This window comes from Trichomonas vaginalis, chromosome V, assembly GCF_026262505.1.
Source record: "Trichomonas vaginalis G3 chromosome V, whole genome shotgun sequence".
NCBI classification, from domain to species: domain Eukaryota; phylum Parabasalia; order Trichomonadida; family Trichomonadidae; genus Trichomonas; species Trichomonas vaginalis.
The window spans coordinates 17,021,077-17,038,879 of NC_067207.1; the positions used below are offsets into that span (position 1 = coordinate 17,021,077).

Below are 17,803 nucleotides of genomic sequence, written 5' to 3' on the forward strand. Positions count from 1 at the left end.
TAAAAAAACCTCAAAAGATGAAGAGTAAACACTATGAGAAGGTCGACAACTTTGTTGAAAGGTTCTCCCCTTTTGTTTTGAAATACGAATTACTCAAGGTCAAGGTGGCTTAGTAACCACAGTAAAACCTATTGTCGAACATTGGTCTTACCCTCAGTTCGCAAAGGCAGTCCTTGACAACTACAACAAATTCTTCTCCGAAGTCAAATCCAAAGTGAAGGTTTACTATGAGAACATTGACGCACTCATGACGAACGAAGAAGGTACAACAAACTCATTGAAATGGGAATGGTCGGTGAAAAGATGGGTCAATTCAAATTGGACAAAATTTTCACCGAAGTTCATGTCCTCTCCAAGCGTAAGTACTGGGGCATACTTGAAGACGGCACAGAAATAAAACATTGCATGAAGTAAAAAATTTTTATTCGAATTTGAATCGGACAGGTCGAGTTACACCATTCTTGGTCTCAAACTCATATATAACCTGTTTGTTTGTATTTTCGTCGACTATGGCACGAGACACGAACATTGACCAAACGGACAAAAAGTGTCATTTCAGATGGTCCGCAGCCAATCGCATTCGAGCACTTCGAAGAAGCCTTACGTTCCAAGGGAGAGGGTGTCTGGTGCAAGGCAGAGGTCATGAGACTCTACGAGCAGTACATCCTCAATGCCTGGGAGGACAAATCGTCCTTGGATTGGCAATTCTACCAACTCCTCTGGGACGACCTCCTACGCAACTGGGATGACGAAAGAGTCCAATTCAGAGGTCGGGAACTAATTGTCCAAATTACCTTAATTTCACTACTTACCAAATAAACACCTAAATTTACTCGGGGTTTCCCCCTAAAATAAAATTTTTTTACTCTTAGAACCACTCGAGGTTCTCCTTACGGTTGTTGAGCTTGTCACCGTCAATGTGTCTGACCTCGTCTTCTTGTCTGGATTTGGAACCCATTGAATTGCGACAAGCTTGCCCATGGAAATTGAACCGTAATTCCGAAGGGTAAGGTTCAAGTGTCCCAAGTTGTTGAGGACTGGGGTAAGAACCTTGCCTGTCTCCTTGTTGCGGATTTGGTATGGGTAGGGTTGGGAAATTTCGTAAGTGTCATCGGCAACAAGGGTTGCCCAAACTTCCTCTTCTTCGTGTTTCTCTTCTTCCTCTTCTTCCTCTTCCTCTTCTTCGTGTTTCTCTTCTTCCTCGACAATTCCTTCTTCAATTCTGTGTTCACGAAGTACGGTGTTGCATGTTCTGTCCTTTCCGAGTACCTTCCAGATGGCGTCTATCTCTTCGAAGAAACGGTAGATGAGTCTGGCAAGGTCTCGGTTCTCTCTCTCGTAAATGCGCAAGGTTTCCGTCAAATCATTCAGGCATTTCTCATTGGAAGCTTGGTTCATGAGGACATCGGCTTTGAGCTTGGTCATCTCTTCCATAAGACTACTTTGGAGAGTCTTAACGGTGTTTGTCAGATGAGCTTTCAATTCAAAATTTGAATTTGAACTGGGCGCTTTTCTGGCAACATTGAAAGGACATCTGCCATTGAGTTTGGCTTCGGTGCTTGTTCGGACATCGAAAAAATGAAGTGGTTTGAGAATGGCGGTTTTACTTCAAAAAGCTTGTTATGACGTTATGTCATACAACAAGTTTAAAATAATATCTTGTTCTTCTTCTGAACGTTTGTTGTCTCTTCCGATAAAAGTTTCGAACATGAGAACCAAAAAACGTTTTTTGAGATTGCGGAAGAGTTCAGGCAAACGTTCATATTCTGGATATGTTGGGAGCAGTTCAAAACATCTGAGCTGACTTTCGGACAAAATTGGGACAATGTCAGAAAATTCATCTTTGGTCGGACTGCTTGAAGGTAAGTCCCTTACATGTAAGTAGCTCTGGTAAAGTCTTCTCATTTCTGCTAACTTTTGGAGTATAGCTTCGTAGTTTAGAAGTTTTAATTTTAAATGTCTTATTCCACTCTTGACATCTAAACGGTAACTATCCATGAGGTCAAGAGTAGCTTTGGTAGCTTTAAGTGGAGCTATCTGTTCCTTGACTCCTGCAATTTTGGTTGCAATTGTGGTTTGAGCTCCTTCAAGTTCGCCGTCTATGTCGTTCTCAACACCTTCAACCATGGCTTGAAACTCTTCATCGGTCCATTGAGATTGGTGTGGAACGAATTTAACTTGCTTCATTCAAAAAATGAAAAAAATGTTTTTACTCAAAGCGTGCCATGTATATGGCTATAAGAAACTTACCAGAAGGCTTCTTCTTCACATGAGTCTTTGGCAACTTGAGTGTTGGTGTTGGAGTTCTTGGGGGAGGTGGCTCTGAAATTTCAAATCTCTCTCGAGCGCAACAACAGATGTCAGAATAACATTCCCCACTGTCTTTCTTGCCACCATAAATTGTGTATTGACCGAACTTGCATTTGCAGGAAGACCGGTCAATACAAGGTTCACAGTTGAAATAGTTGTACACAAACCTGTTGAGTACGAGTGTGAGTAAAAACATAAAAAAAAGTGAAGTTAAAATGAGATGTTTACTGAACTGGCTGAAGAATTGGTTGGATGTCGCCTTCTGAGGTTATGAAGAACGGCTGTCCAGAGTAGTGAAGTAGTGCTCTGAGAATTTGTGTAATTCGTGGAATTGGGCTCTCACGATATGGAAGTAGTATCCAAGGACGTTTCATGAAGAACTTCAAGAGGGCTTCTTTCTTCACATCCTTAATATCATCGAATGCAGTGCCTTCTGGAACTTGAATTGCAACACCTGTTTCAATTTCCAACTTTAAGACACTATTCTTGGACAACCAGAAGCCAATGGACTTGCTTGGTTTGCACTTGCTGAGATATTCCTTCACGGTTTCATTTACCTCAATTAGATAAATTGCTTCGTCTAAGGGGTCAAGCTCCATACTGAGTCAGTACAATATTGTACTTTTTCAAGACAATGTTGTACTTTTTCAAGACAATGTTGTACTTTTTCAAGACAATGTTGTACTTTTTCAAGACAATTGTACTTTTTCAGAACAATGTTGTACTTTTTCAGAACAATGTTGTATAAATTCAGTACAATGTCTCTCAAATTTGAGGACAGCTGTACTTTTTCAGAACAAGTCTTGAACTTTTTCAGAACAATGTTGTACTTTTTCAAGACAATGTTGTACTTTTTCAAGACAATGTTGTACTTTTTCAAGACAATGTTGTACTTTTTCAAGACAATGTTGTACTTTTTCAAGACAATGTTGTACTTTTTCAAGACAATATTATATTGTTTCAGAACAAAGACGGTTAAGACACAAACGAATGTCCGACGTCCCACCTACTGAACCCGTTCCACAGCCAGAGGAACAGCATGCTCCAGCACCACAACAGTCTCCTCAGCAACCTCAGTTCCAACAAGGACCTCCGAATTACTACCAATTTCCACCTCAAGGTTACTACCCACCACAAGGCTTTCCAAACTACCCACCACAAGGCTTTCCAAACTACCCTCCTCAACCCATGCCTTACTTCCCTAACCCTTGGATGTTCATGTCAAACCCTCCACCCCAATTCCAATCTCAATCCCAATCGAAGAGAGACCAAGAGTTCGAAGAAGGTCTGAACCGTTTACGCAAAGAGTATGCCACAGCCCCTATGGAAGATGACAGGCTTTCAGTCTCTTCCCTAAGGTCGACCAATTCGACTCGTACCACAGATTCGGTTCGTGACCGTGAAGACTACCTCAAGCAGTCTGAGAGACTCTTCATCTTACAGCCATTTACAGTTGGAGCTCTCAAGAACATGCGCAATTACGAAGGTCAGACACCAGCTGGAGACCGCAAAACAGACGTACTCGCAAGAGCAGTCCAACTGGTCAAGACAAAGACTGAGATAGTCGACTTCATTCTTGCAGCTTGCCCATACAAGTAAAAAAATAAACAATTACGAGTTAAACTTTTTACTCTTTCTTTTCTGAGTTGTTTAGAGCTGGTTTCTCTTGTAGAAACCTTTCGTACTCTTCCATGGTCATGTAATTGCGAATTTGGTACGCAATTCCAGGTTCGTTGTTTTTGAACCTTACGTATGTAACGCTTCCATCTTCCTCAGGGAAGTAAGCTGCTAACATCTGACCAAGTTTTCTCGGTGACTCGGAGCTCATTAAAAATGTCACTTTTTAAACGTTAAGTTTTTAGTCTTATTTTACCCTTTGTTTGTCAAGGTAGTATTGGAGTGCAATTTCTCCAAATTCTCTGTGTCGGAGTTCTTCAGCATTTTCCAAGGTGTACCTGGAGAACTCAAAGAAGTTGTCAAGAACATACTGCCATGCTGCTCTTCTGAGTTCGTCGGTATTTTGGAAGTGTTGCACCTTCGAGTCTTCGGACATGAAAAAAATTACACTTTTTCTATTAAACCGTTTACAATTTGAATTTTGTTGCTGAATTCGGCAAAAATATATTTTAGGGTAGAAGGTTAGATATAACCTCTTTTCTAACCTCTTTTCTACCCTCATGAATTTTCATGAATTTTATACAGAAAATGCTTGTTTTGAGGTCGAGCCACTTTTGGCTCCACCGTATTCTTTCAACCAAAACTCATGAATTCGGCAAAAATATATTTTAGGGTAGAAGGTTAGATATAACCTCTTTTCTAACCTCTTTTCTACCCTCTTGAATTTGTCATGAGTTTTCCCGAAATAAAAAATAAAGTTGGTTTTTTTAAAAAAATATTTTTTATTTTTATTGTAAGAACATGTTAGCAACAACAGCACCAAACTCGTTAGTCATGAACCCAACTTCAATGTTAGTAGAGATGAAAAGCTTCATTCCTTCTTCATATACTTTCGAAACAAAAATCCAGAAGATAAAGCAAGAACTTTTAACAAGTAATTTAGACTGTAGTGCGAAAGATGAAACAAATGAACAGTATCTTTATGAAATGCAGGATATTATTGACCATTTACCCAAATTGCCTGAAATCCAACAACAAAAGCTTACTATTCCAGAATTCGATGAAATAGAAGTCAAAGCAACTGACTCAGTAGAAATAAAGAAGTTCATACGAAAGGTTAACTATGAGTTTCTTGGATTTCATTGCAACCACAAAGTCATGGACAAAGATTGCGACATGGTATATAAGAACATCTCTGACATATATAAATCTGAAGAGTTTAAGACCTACGACAACTTTGTTTCGTTAGTTGCTGAATGTGTATGGCAGATAAGAGATAAAGATAGAAGAGGTAAGATATGGAATGAACAGATAAAACCCGCAACTTTTGAGTTAAAGAGAGCAATTGACGCCTTAGTCATACTAGCAGGTAAGATTTCAATGTACAATGCTAAAATGAACCCGCAATGTTCAAAATGTAAAGCAGCAATGAGGAAATATAACTACTCCGTCAAAGAGATAGAACGTATGCGAAACGACTATGCAGACTTAAAGAAAGAAGTAGAGAAACCAGCAGAAGATAAAATGGACATGTTGACATTTCTGAACAAAAACTATCCAACAGCTGACGATTTCCTTCTTTCAGATGTCAAGAAGAAATATAAAGAAACATTCGGCATAGTTAAAACATTCGATGTACTGACAGAAGAAATAGAAGCTACGAAATTGTTTAGAATTTCACGAATTCACAATGTTTACCATGTAAAACGCTTATAAAATAACTGGGGTAGAAAAGAGGTTAGAAAACAGGTTATATCTACCCTTCTACCCTAAAATATATTTTTATTGAATTCTGAGTAAAATTCTGAGTAAAATGACATAAGATTGCTTCTCTCGGAAAACCGAGAGAAGAGATTCCGTATGAAAATCGTGAAGAACAGCGAGTAGGGAAGAAACCCTGGTCGCCAAAACTCATGAAAACAGTGAAAAATAACAGAGTATTTTGACAACTTCAAACAAGCAGAGTAAATGAACCATTTATTTTTCAAGCTTGACTTTTTACAATTTGAACTTTGTTCGCGTAGATGTGAATTCTGAAAGAAGTATGAGGGTCTTGTATGACTTTGTACTTCTCCCATAGTTCATGTCTGTCAAACTTACCTGCCATGGACTCTTTCATAAGTTCCATGAAATCGTCTTCGGACAATCCAGGGAAAAGTATGATATCAGTAAGTATTCTCTTTACATCCTTACTTAAACTCTTTGCTGTCTGTACACAAATGACAACTGAGATGTTAAAGTGTCTGAGCTTCTTAAGAATTCGACACATGTCTTGTTCTCTGTTCTTTAACAAAGGATGAGAAGCAAATCATCTAAGATAAGAAGACATCTATGAGGGTAAGTCTTCCAATCGTACGATTGCAATTTCTTCGAAATGTATTCTATCTCTTTCTGTTTGTTTCTGAAGTGTTTCTTCTCTAATATTCTCTGCATTTCCTCATTTGGGTCTTTAAACTTCGAATTTATATACTCATTTATAGCATTGTACTTCAAAACTCTTCTTTGGTACTTCTTTATCCAATCTAACAACTCAGAGTCTTTTATACATACTAACTTAGACTTCTTTATAATATCTTTGAACGAATTGACGGTTTGGTCAAATTGACCAGAAGTACTACAAATGACAACTAACTCATAGAATGGGTTCTTCTCATCTAGTTCTTGTTGTTGTGCAGCCATTTTAAGATAAGTGAAAGTCTTACCCGACCCAGGTGGTGCAATTAGACCTGTTATACCATTCTGAGCAAATAAGAACTTGTCATGTATGGGTTTTATCTGAGCATTTTCCAACTTCCTCTTGTTCTTCTTTAAAACATTCTCAAATTTCTTGTCAATGTCAGCAAACTTTTTTTCTAACATATTTTTAGAAAAATTAAAATTTTTATCTTTTAGAAAATGTCTAGCGATTTCGCTATCTATATTCGAGACAAGCTTTTCGACTCAAAACTCTGTCGACCATAAAATCTTACATAGTGTAAACAAGAAAGGTGAATTTGTTCTAAAGTTCTGTTTCTGGGAATATGACAAGAACCATAAAACATTACAAAGAGCAGTCTTAAAATTTGTCAATGACAGACTTGTTGACAGAGATGACGCCGATTGGAAAGATGAAGTCCAACAAAAGTTCTTAGAATGCAAAGAAGGCACATGCGCTGTTCTTGAAGATGAAATAGAAAACAGAATAGAAGAGCTATTAAAGGACAAAGAACTTTTACATAAATATGGTTCTGAGAAATTTGACATAACTCCACCAGAGAAGAAGAAGAAGAGAGAAAAGAAAGAAAAGAAAGTAGAAGAAGAGAAGAAAGAACCTGAACCAGTTCCAGAGAAGAAATTTGACATGTAAAAATAAAATTTTATTTTTAGAACATTTCTGGGTCAATGTCAATGTTCTCTTCCTCTTTAGGAGCAAACACTGGCTTAGACTCTAAAATCTTTTTACCCAATTTACCTTGAACTTCAACTATCTTAGACTCATAATATTCATAGTCGTCTGCTTTCTTTGGTTCATAAGGTATAACAAGTTTGTATGCTTTGCCTTCTTTAAGGTTTGAGAACCTTCTGTCAAAATTTTCTTTGACTGCTAACAAACCTTCTATGTCTAAGTCTTCAAATTTCGCACCATTTTTAGTCACAATAGCAAACTTAACTGGTTCGATGTTCCAAACTTTGTCAAATGTAGACTTTTCAAAATGGTAGAAGTAAACATTCAAATATAAATGGGTCTAGTTCTTCTTTAAGTCCTGACATGTATTGTTGACTGAAATATATTTCGTCATCTTTTCTATCGGATAAAAAAATATTTTTTTTAAAATTTACTCAGAAAAATTTTTCTTTGTATATACGCCGTTCTGAACATCTAAAAGATTTTTGACATTTGCCAAGAATGTTCGTTTAGACGCTGCCATATAACCATATCTTGACAATATTGTTTATATTCATCGTACAATGACCTTTCATCTAAACACTCAAAGTTAGTCTCATCTATAAACAGTTCATATACACTCTTGTTTGCTTCTAACAATGTTTGTCTTTCTTCGGTATGTGGAATTTGTCTTGGATTGAACTTAGAAATATCTAATGTCATGAAATATGAGAACAAGTGGTTGTAAAAGTTAGGTGTCAAAGTTTCTGCTAAGTCGTCAAAATATTCTGTATCTTGCATATGAGAATCTGACGTTCTGACAACTACATATCTTCTGTCAGAACTTTCTAACTTCATCGGAACAACATTGTTTGAAACCATGACGAAGTTTGCAACATTTTCACAAACTCTTTGGTCTTTATATTTTCTTTCAACAACTCCAACTTTGTCTGTTATAAGACTCTTCAAAGCATCTGAGTTTAAAACCTTTGTTGTATCTATACTTTGAAGTTCGTTACATACTATAAGTTTCATATTCTCTATTGAAGAGTTAAATTTACCGCAGATGTTTTCTAAGTTTGTCATATTCGGGTTCGAATAGCCCTCTAACAGTTTGCATAAGATATCTGTAAAGAAAGTGTTCTTACCAGTTCCTTGTTTTCCAATTATAATGAGAGCAGTTTCATTTTTAGCACTTGGATGTTGTAAGATGTTTGCAAACCAACATAAGATATACTCATAGACTCTTTCGTTTCCATTGCATATAATTTCTTTGACATGGTCTAACCAAGCTTCTATAACATTTTCTTTCCATTCTACTTGTTCGTATTTATATCCAGTGAAGATAGAATAGAAGTTTGGAGATGGTGTATAGAACTTTATACCACGAACTGAAAAATCTTCTAACTTTGACAATAAGATATCCCAAGCATCTAACATCTTCATCCAACTTGTACGACTTTTATTTTCTTAAGTTTCTGTCTACATTCTTGTTCTGAAACTATGGTTGCTCTTGGTTTGTTAAAGACAACATCCCATTCTTTCATGACATAACATTCTGGGGCAGAGTCAACATAAATGACTAAACGTTTCAAATTCTCGACTGCTTTGTTATAGTCTCTAAATGGACACATATTTCTGAACGCTTGGAAGTCATAAAAATCTGAAACGTCTATTCTGTACATTTTTATAAAAATAAAAAAAAATATTTTTTTTATTCTTGACTTTGTTGTTGCATTTGTTCCATTTGTTCATTTGTTGCATTTGTTGTTCTTGAGCTATTTGTTGTTGAAGTTGTTCTTGTAGTACAATACTTTCACCAGTTGCATCTTCCAATTCGAAACTTTCTGCCGTCATTGACAAATACATAGGACATAAAAGTTTTACAGGAACAAAGTTTGCGTCAACTAAGGTTAAGTTTATGTTTGCTAAAGTGTTTGAGTTTACTAAAGCTGAAAACTCTGCATTCGAATGAACAATAGGCAAACCAGCAGAGAAAGTGTTGTTTATACGCATGAGTATCTTTTGGTCATAGTAGTTTCTGTCGACATTCGAATAGCACTTTGAACCTAAGTTTGAAACAATATATAAAATAGGTGTACTTAAAGTCAATGGAACAGACATTCCTTGTATGACACCTTTTCCTGTTATAGGAAACTGTTGGTAGTAAAAACCAGATATAAGTTTTGTATTATAGCTCATATCGTTTATAGTAAACTCAGTCGGACATCCAAACATAATGAAACCTGCTCTAGTTGCAGCACATGTTACATCCGTCCTTAAAGTATTAAATAAGTCAACAAAACCTGTTGGTGGTATATCTGAGTAAGTATCTTCAAAGAAGTATTTTTTACCATTCACAACAACAAAGTCTTCTGGTGTCAAAAGAGCAAAACAGGCTTTAGTCGTCATCGTGTTTAAGGTCAGTTTACAATATCGTCCTTGAGGACTTTGTAAGTTTGTTGTTATAGAATTATATGACTCAGGGTTTTTAGTCGTAATAGTATAAACCACTATGTCTTCTGCCATTTACTTAGCAAGTAAATTTTAATGAAATGTTGTGGTCGTCAAATATTTTTATGACGTCTGGGAAACTATATTTTAAGTTCAACGTTTCACCTCCTTTCATAACGTATATCTTGTCAATGACATTATATGAAACACCACAGCAACAATGTCGGGTTCTATTTCTTTGATGTTTATATCGTCTGCCTCTGTCAAAAGTTTCAATAGTTCTTTCAAAATTTCATGAGGTGCGATGACATATGAGTTCACTTTTACAGGGTTGTGTTCGACCAAGTTTAACATTATACCCAAAGCTTGACAAATCTTCTCCTGAGTTTTAAGTTTGTCTTTAAGTTGTTGGTAGTCGTTTCGAATATCTGCAACAGAACTTAAGTCTCTGCTAACTTCAGGGTATGTTGGTTGTTCTTTTACAGGAACTATTGTTATACCATCTTCGTCTTCGTATGGTTTCCCCACTTCAACATCTCTTTCTTTGACATTGACAACAACACTTTGACTGTTTGTTTGAGTTGGTGAATTTAACTTCACATCTGCCACCGCCATTAAACCTTTTGAAACACTTACGCTTCTATTTTTCGGAAATGACATTTTACTTAGAATAAAAAGATGGACGTATTTGAGTATCTCTTCGAATTGAAGCAAAACAAAGTTTACACACACAAACAATACAAGTTCATTGACAGAATAGTTCTTTACACAAACAATGGAAAATGTTATAGAATAGCAGTCTTTGCTGAACCAAAATATTTTCATAAAGCAAAGAAAGTTGGTATAACTGAAATGGTGAAAGTTCTTGAAGCAGACAAAAATATAACAACAAAACTGACCGATATTTCTAAAGGTAAGTTTATAATACAATTTTATGTCAAAACTGGCGTACTGTCAATATTTGACGGAGAGAAGTCAGTTCAAGAACAACTTACTGACCTGCTGCCAAAATCTGCTCGATGGAAGCTGTCGTTATGCCAATCTGAGGAGCCCCAGCAGGTTTCATCGAACGAATCTTCAAAAGAGCATCTTCCGTGAAAAGTGCTATTGGTTTTGTAAACTTCTTTGCTTTCAATTCATTGGACCGTCTCTGTCACCAGTATATTGTATTTGAACTGTACCAACAGTTGAAATACCACCCATAAAGTCTTCTGAGTCAGCAAATGGAATGCCAAGCCAAAAGTTTGAACGGTCTCCATTTGTATATTGAGTTTTTTGAGCTCCTGTATGGTCCATACTTTCACATATGGCATAATAGAACTTTGCATTTCAGGGTTAATGGTTGTTGTGAAGTTGTTGTTAAAGTTCATAGCATCTAATGTCAAGTTGTATGACCTCATATCCTCAACTGTAGAATATTCTTCTCTTGGATAATATTTGCCATCTATGTTTATATGGTATTTAATACCAGGGTTGTAGAAGCAAGAATAGTCATTTATAGTTCGTCTGAACAGTACAAACATAGTATCTGCATGTTTCATTGCAGTTGTTAAAGCAATATCTGTTCTTGCACCTGGGTCAGCACTTTGGTTTCCAACTTCACCTGCAAAGTCTTTGACAGATATTTGGTGTATAGGGAACATAAGTGGAACTGCAATATATTTGGCAGCTAAAGCATTTGAAATATCTGGGTCCAACATATAGACTGCAAGTCTGCTTTCTATTCTCTTGCATTCAAACTTTTCGCATGTGAACTTAACTGGGTCCCAAGCATCTCCAGCAGCATTGAAATAATAGTTTACTTCAGTGTTGAGGTTTGAGAAACCAAAGTCTAAGTCAACTTTGTTTTTGCAAAAGTCGGCGAATGACATTTTATTTGTTCCCACTACTTCTGTAAGAGTGAATGGGTCTTGTGTTGGTGCAATGACTAAGTTATTTTTGCTTGGAGTAAGTTCGATAGAAATTTTTCCTGCCCAGTTTGGCAAGTATCTTAAAAACCTGAAGATGAGGAAAGATGACAAAGGAACTCTAAGTTTCAATTTTACTTTGGTTACTGCTGCTGCAGTTTGTCCAGAAAGGTTAACATAAACTCCTGGAACGTTAGGGTCAAGTCTTCTTATTTTCTCAATAGTTGCATACTGGTCTGTTTGTTCTCTAGCTTGTGGTTGTACTGAGTTTCTCAAAGCGAACCATTCATAGTTTGCCCATGTTACTGTTTGAACTAAGTCAGAGTTAGAATATATCTTATATCCCATGAAAACTTCTGGAGCATATTGGTATCCGACATAGAAAATTCCATTGCAACCTTTCTTGTCAGACAACTTGGCAGAAGGTTTTATTTCAATGTCTTGTTCCACGTATAAGAAAGAGTTGTCAATAGAAATTATATGAAACCTGTCGCAAGCAATATCTACTGTTGTTGAAGAACCTTCTCCAAACTCACCTACGTTTCCATAAGAAACAGCAGTTGTATATTCGTAAGTTCCAGGAACTATTTCTGACCTTCTAATGGCATTGTCGCATTCGTTATACCATTCGGAAACATTTCCATTCATAGCATCCAAAACTGTTGGCGTTATATTCTGAGCGGCGTACATTTCATATGAGTAAAAATATAGAATAGTTGGATTTATATGTCATAATAGAACCCACGTGGACCAAGCTTTACTTTCTTCCTGACTGAGTTTTTAACTCTTCTTTTTCCTTCATTGCCCTCTGCTTGAAGTTGTTGCATCTTTGCATTATGTTCATCTAGTATGTTGCAAATTTCCCATGTCCTTTTTGCCTTTTGGCTCTGGTCGCCCATCTCAGGTAACCTATATCCTAGAAAGAGTTTGTCATAGTCTGTATTTGAGTCTTCGCGTATTGTTTGCATGACTCTTTCCTGAGTTTCTGGTTCAAGCTCTTCAAACAGTGCCTGTCCATATGGAATAAGCTCGTTTCCAAATATATGTTTTTGTAGCCATTCTGGTTTTCTTTCCATGTTACCAACTATATCTTTTGTGAATGGGAAAGCTTTTACCCAATCTTTCAGTCTTGCGTCGTTTATTTCTGTAGTTGGTTTTATTTTGTCAAGGAACATGTTTTTCAATACTAACATTTCATTTGGTACTGTCCATTTGAGTTTTCTTAAATATTCATCCCTTCTCGTTCATTGTCTGCAAAGTAAGTTTTTATGACATTTTGTAAACTTTCGTTTGCAAGGTCATGTACAATAGGTTCTCTTCCTTCCTCTCCCTAACTTTCTTTCTAAACTCTTCACCAAATATACCATCTCTATGGTTCTGTGTAGTTCTTTGAGATAAATGTTCTAGAACGTCAGGTGTTATATTTCCATCAGCCATGTTCATTTCATACTGGTCCAAAATATCTGCATCTTTCATATCTTTCAATGGCATTAAAGCCGCGCTTAAAATACCAGCTATATCTGGTTCACCATTGACTTCCATTGCGTCTACAACTTCTTGGAATTGTGGTTGTAAGTTTATGAACCACCTATCCGGATTAGCTTTATGACCCCATCTCATTGTAGTTCCATCGTCTGCAGAAACAAAAGTAGGTTTGTTTCCATCTTGGCTAGGTTCTGAATGAACTTTAAACAATGTTTCATTTCTATATGTTTTCTTGAAATTTAACCTTTTATTTTCACCGAGTTCATCCGAAGATTGAACGTTAAATGCTCGTAAGTAAAAAGGGTTGTTGTATTTGTGTACATTTTTTTCAGTTCTTCCATTCTATGCTGAATATTTTCATCTGGTGTTGGAGTCTTTTGTATGTCGGCAAACATTTTTCGATATTCTTCTACTATGTCAGCCGAATTTTTTTTAGACTCTTGGAAATATTCCATATTCTCCGCATACTCTTGTTGAGGGTCAAGATTTTTCGGCTGTTCCAAATCTTCATCTAGTTCTGTGAGGTTAGTTTCCAAAGGAGCGACTTGTTCGTTTCCTTCAGGCTCTTCTAGCTGTTGTTGCTGAACTATTTCTTCCATGTCTGGTTGTATCTGAACTTCTTCCTGTGGAGTTTCTTGTACCTCATCTGCTGGCATTTCATATATTCCGAGACCGTTTTTAACAAGTTCCCTATTTAAGTCATCTGCATTCATAAGCCTTTCTTCTTTCGTTCCGTCTCTATTTTTTACGCGTTTCATGAAGATAGTTGAATCATCATTTAGCTCTGACACCAAATATCTCGGAGTAAATTCGTTCATGTCATTTGGATGATATGCTATTAAATCATATCCCTTTGCGAGCTTGTATTTTCCAGGTTTGAAATTATATCCGATTTGGTGTTGAGCCATAAAGCTAAATAGGTTCGGGTCAGTATTTCCTTCCTTGAACTTTCTAATAGCTTCTTTATATCTGTCACTAAAGTCAAGAGTATCTGGGTAACCATAGTCTTCCTTAAGCATTTTTAAGAATTCTTGGTTTCCTTGTTCTCTACTTCTTTTATGTCCTTGCTCTGTTTGTGGTTGTTGCTGTGCAGTGTTTTGAACTGTTGGTTGTGGTGCTGGATTTTGAACTGTTGGTTGTGGTGCAGTGTTTTGAACTGTTGGTTGTGGTGCTGGATTTTGAACTGTTGGTTGTTGTGTTGGTTTTGGTGCATGCCTGTGTCTGCGTCCATGTGACGATGTAAATGTTTTAGGTAGTCCTGGTGCAGGTGCTTCTCTTGGAGGGTTTGGTGGTATATAAGTTCCACTAGCTAGTATATAAGTTCCACCAGCTGGTATATAAGTTCCACCAGCTGGCACATATGTTCCATCTGCAGCGTAATGTCCTACCTGACTTTTCGTTTTTAAGAAAGCATTTACTAGGTCTGTTTTGGTCTGTTGTAACTCTTTTTCTTGACTTTTCACAACAGTTGCTCTAACGGCGTCATAGGCACTTTGAACTGCCTGTCTCGTTGCTGCATCTGTTATTTTCGTCATATTTTGTGCTACTTCTTTTAACTCTTTGTCGAAACCTTCAGACTTCAGTTTCTTTCCAGATGAGAAGTCGTTCACTTGTTTCACCTTACTATGAAGAGCTTCGAAGGCGTTCTTAAAGTCAGCATTTGTTAAAGCTTCATTTGAACTATCTTCATCCGCTTGTATTTTTGTCCTTATTGACCCTATGAGTTGGGCTGCTTTAGCGTTGGCTTGGGCATCTAACCAGTCATTGTTGGCTTTTATATATTCTGCGCTTTTCATTGCCTTTTGCATAGCCGCGTCGTTATTTTTACTTTCTTGTGCTAAGTTTTCATACTGTACGGTTTGGTTTTGCAACTGTAAAAGTTTTTCTGCCTTTACATTTGCTTCAACTTCTTTTTTATACTCATCGCTATCCATATATGTCTTCAGGGCTTTTTGTTTTATCTCTTCATCTTTCAGTATTTTATATTGAGTAGTATGGTTTTTCAAATTTATGACATCTTGTTCCATTTTTGCTACTTCTGCTGCTTTTTCTGACACTTTTTTCGCATATTCCTCTGTACTTAGTTCTTTCAGTTGTTCTTCTTTCTTCTTTTTCTCTACGTTTAACTCATTTAGTTTCTTTGTGTGTCTGTCATATTCTAGTTTCTTTTCGTTTTCACTTATTTGCTTCTGTATGTCTATGTTTGACTTTTTGACATCTGTTATTTGATTTTTGAGTGAACTCAAATTCATTTGACTTTGAGGGTTATAAGCTGTTCCGTCTGCAGCTCCACCATAGCCTGCCATTTTCGCTAAAAGTGCCGCTCTTAAACCTCCACTCTGTGCACCAACAACTCGGTTTAAAAGCATAGGATTGCTTGACATTTGTTGCAACATAGTGGGGTCATTCAGCATTTGTTGTTGCAACTGTTGTTGTGGTGTCAGTCTTACTATTGGATGTTTCAATGCTCTCTTCCTCTTACGTATATTCTTACGTAGCTTACGTGGCATTTTAAGTGAAGTTAAAAAGCGGTTTTTGACAGATGTTTATATGACACTTTTTGTTCAGCACAAAAAACTACTCGGTCAAAGTGTTGTCAGTTTTGTAAAATAACCGTCCTATCTCATTCTATAAGGGGGAAAGTCTTCTCAAAGTATACTTCCTTGGAACGCCTGTAACTTTTCCTGTAGCGACGATAGACCCTTACTTGTCCAGACAAAGCTGTACTATTTTGAGTGCTCTACAAAAAAGTCAACGGCGACGACTCTCAAAACCGTTGTGTAAAAAGTTTTACCGTTGGACAAAAAAGTATATATAGAAAACAAAAACGTTTATAGTTCATTCAATATTTGAGATGGAACGGTTTGCCAACGGTAACTATTAAATAAAATAAAAAAATAGAGGGGGTTACCGTTGACGAAAACGGTTTATTTTAAACTTTTCTATGAGTAGTCCGAAAAAAACAGTTTATTTTTGTCTAATGGAAGCCAACATTAACAATTCTCAACCGCTAACCAAAGCCAAAGCCCCACAACCTCCAAGAACTGGCACAGCTGTTAGAATAACCGCCAAAAAGTCTAACAGCGAATTAAGAGAAATTCTTCAACAAATTTGCTCTAAATATCTCAAAGACGCCGAAGAAAACACACAACCAGACGCTATATACAATACTCAGTTCTGTGAAGTTCTGAACAAAGCAATTGCTAGTTCAATTGAACTTACTAAGACAATTCCAAGTCCAATTGAGCTTAGCGATGTCTTAGTTCAGTATTTTCCAACATTTACTAAGCTCATAATGTTGAGAACTTTATACCAAGTTCGTCAAAATCTTCCTCGTAACATCCAACGGTCATTCGACAAGACAATTGCCGAATTCCAAGTCTTTAGTTACGGATATGACCAAGATGAATACATTGACGAGTTCGGAGACAACTGTACAAAATGGTTTGACTGCTATACGACTACACAATTTGAATTCGACTTTCTCGAATTCAACGCAGCAACCATTTATATCATTGCTCTTTACCTTTCCGAACAACAACAAGACCTCGCAGATGGAGATGTTGTTACTGTCGTCATGGAAACTCCTGAACAATTCGGAAAAAAGAAGTCTCTAATTGCCAAATTTGTTCCAGGACATCAGCTTTTCCAACGCACAGAAGTCTTCTGTATTCCTGGAACTAAGTTCTTTGTCAGGAGCGAACTCAAAGAAAGATATAATGTGTCATTCAATTACACATTATATAATGTCTTCGACCCAGAAGAAGACTTCTTCCCAGAAGCAATGGAAGAGGAAGAAGAAGAGAAACACGAAGAAGAGAAACACGAAGAGTCCTCCGAATTCACACCAGAAGACTAACAATTTTCCGAATAAAAACCTCATTTTATACTAAACATCTTCGGGGCTAGAAGGGGCGCAGCCCCTGGAAGCCCCACTACCTTTTTTTTTTTTTTTTTTTTTTTTTTTTTTGATTTACCGTCAGGAAATTATATTTCTCTATTTTTCATGCAATTTTGTTGAAATCATTTCAATTTTATAGAAAAGATTTCGAAACTAATGCTGATGATCATTCAAATGTCATGCATACGATAACTCTCGATTAATGTTCATTGTAATATTTGCAATCTGAGAAAATTTGCTTTTTTTTTTCAATTGATTTCTGGTCGAATAACTCCCTTTTCAATGCATCAAGAAAATATCATGCAGCATTATGCTCAAACACATTGATTTGTTATCATACACAGAGTTACAATGCTTTGTTTCGATGAGAAATGAGTTTGCAGCTCCGTCACTAAAATCGAAAAGAAACACAAAAGTTGTTTCTCTTGAGATAGCATTTCAACAAATCAAAGATTTTGAAGACAACGCAGGTAATGCTGAAAATAAATGGAAGCGATGTTTAGTATGTGGAATATGCTTTTTCGATAACTCGATTGCTCTAAATATTCCACAATTATCAAAAGTAATTTTTAAAGGGAGATCATCTATAAATAGTGGCTTAAAGGTGATGGGCTATAATGCCAATACAATAATGGCTAGTGAATGCAAAGAATTATTAGATGCGATTCCAATTTTAAATACTAACATAATTGAATGCAGACTATGGACTGTAAGGCATAAGACCAAATCTAGTGAATCTAAACCCCCACAAATTGATGATTCTTT

The 17,803-nt window shown here is 36.6% G+C and overlaps 9 protein-coding genes and 5 pseudogenes across 14 annotated transcripts, besides 3 other annotated features; 3 read left to right on the forward strand and 11 right to left on the reverse strand.

Annotated features, from left to right (window-relative positions):
* Nucleotides 1–1,038: 1,038 nt before the first annotated feature.
* On the reverse strand, nucleotides 1,039–1,571 carry TVAGG3_0351470 (annotated as a pseudogene). Its single transcript has one exon. A coding segment is annotated over exon 1 (533 nt).
* Nucleotides 1,572–1,603: 32 nt separating this feature from the next.
* TVAGG3_0351480 lies at nucleotides 1,604–2,187 on the reverse strand (annotated as a pseudogene). The gene has a single exon. A coding segment is annotated over exon 1 (584 nt).
* Nucleotides 2,188–2,209: 22 nt separating this feature from the next.
* TVAGG3_0351490 (uncharacterized protein) lies at nucleotides 2,210–2,506 on the reverse strand (the record flags this gene model as incomplete). Its single annotated transcript, XM_051231115.1, has 1 exon — nucleotides 2,210–2,506. One exon carries the CDS (start codon nucleotides 2,504–2,506, stop codon nucleotides 2,210–2,212), a length of 297 nt encoding a protein of 98 aa, XP_051100845.1.
* Nucleotides 2,507–2,534: 28 nt separating this feature from the next.
* Nucleotides 2,535–2,909, reverse strand: TVAGG3_0351500 (uncharacterized protein; the record flags this gene model as incomplete). The annotated part of the gene is made up of 1 exon (XM_051231116.1): nucleotides 2,535–2,909. One exon carries the CDS (start codon nucleotides 2,907–2,909, stop codon nucleotides 2,535–2,537), a length of 375 nt encoding a protein of 124 aa, XP_051100846.1.
* Nucleotides 2,910–3,300: 391 nt separating this feature from the next.
* TVAGG3_0351520 (uncharacterized protein) lies at nucleotides 3,301–3,909 on the forward strand (the record flags this gene model as incomplete). The annotated part of the gene is made up of 1 exon (XM_051231117.1): nucleotides 3,301–3,909. The coding sequence occupies one exon, from the start codon at nucleotides 3,301–3,303 to the stop codon at nucleotides 3,907–3,909; it is 609 nt and encodes a 202-aa protein (XP_051100847.1).
* Nucleotides 3,301–3,909: a mobile genetic element.
* Nucleotides 3,910–3,937: 28 nt separating this feature from the next.
* Nucleotides 3,938–4,138, reverse strand: TVAGG3_0351530 (uncharacterized protein; the record flags this gene model as incomplete). Its single annotated transcript, XM_051231118.1, has 1 exon — nucleotides 3,938–4,138. One exon carries the CDS (start codon nucleotides 4,136–4,138, stop codon nucleotides 3,938–3,940), a length of 201 nt encoding a protein of 66 aa, XP_051100848.1.
* Nucleotides 4,139–4,734: 596 nt separating this feature from the next.
* Nucleotides 4,735–17,107: a mobile genetic element.
* Nucleotides 4,915–5,643, forward strand: TVAGG3_0351550 (organellar and viral DNA polymerase type B; the record flags this gene model as incomplete). The annotated part of the gene is made up of 1 exon (XM_051231119.1): nucleotides 4,915–5,643. The coding sequence occupies one exon, from the start codon at nucleotides 4,915–4,917 to the stop codon at nucleotides 5,641–5,643; it is 729 nt and encodes a 242-aa protein (XP_051100849.1).
* On the reverse strand, nucleotides 5,912–6,786 carry TVAGG3_0351560 (annotated as a pseudogene). The gene has a single exon. A coding segment is annotated over exon 1 (875 nt).
* TVAGG3_0351570 lies at nucleotides 8,137–8,976 on the reverse strand (annotated as a pseudogene). The gene has a single exon. A coding segment is annotated over exon 1 (840 nt).
* TVAGG3_0351580 (uncharacterized protein) lies at nucleotides 9,006–9,415 on the reverse strand (the record flags this gene model as incomplete). The annotated part of the gene is made up of 1 exon (XM_051231120.1): nucleotides 9,006–9,415. A coding segment is annotated over one exon (410 nt), but the record flags the coding sequence as incomplete, so codon positions are not given.
* TVAGG3_0351590 (protein of unknown function, DUF4106 family) lies at nucleotides 11,075–12,342 on the reverse strand (the record flags this gene model as incomplete). The annotated part of the gene is made up of 1 exon (XM_051231121.1): nucleotides 11,075–12,342. A coding segment is annotated over one exon (1,268 nt), but the record flags the coding sequence as incomplete, so codon positions are not given.
* TVAGG3_0351600 lies at nucleotides 12,410–13,272 on the reverse strand (annotated as a pseudogene). The gene has a single exon. A coding segment is annotated over exon 1 (863 nt).
* On the reverse strand, nucleotides 13,683–15,071 carry TVAGG3_0351610 (protein of unknown function, DUF4106 family; the record flags this gene model as incomplete). Its single annotated transcript, XM_051231122.1, has 1 exon — nucleotides 13,683–15,071. A coding segment is annotated over one exon (1,389 nt), but the record flags the coding sequence as incomplete, so codon positions are not given.
* TVAGG3_0351620 (uncharacterized protein) lies at nucleotides 16,118–16,996 on the forward strand (the record flags this gene model as incomplete). The annotated part of the gene is made up of 1 exon (XM_001320132.2): nucleotides 16,118–16,996. One exon carries the CDS (start codon nucleotides 16,118–16,120, stop codon nucleotides 16,994–16,996), a length of 879 nt encoding a protein of 292 aa, XP_001320167.2.
* Nucleotides 17,006–17,107: a terminal%2Cinverted (terminal inverted repeat of Maverick-3 transposon ID:TVAGG3_0351540).
* Nucleotides 17,108–17,803: the final 696 nt, after the last annotated feature.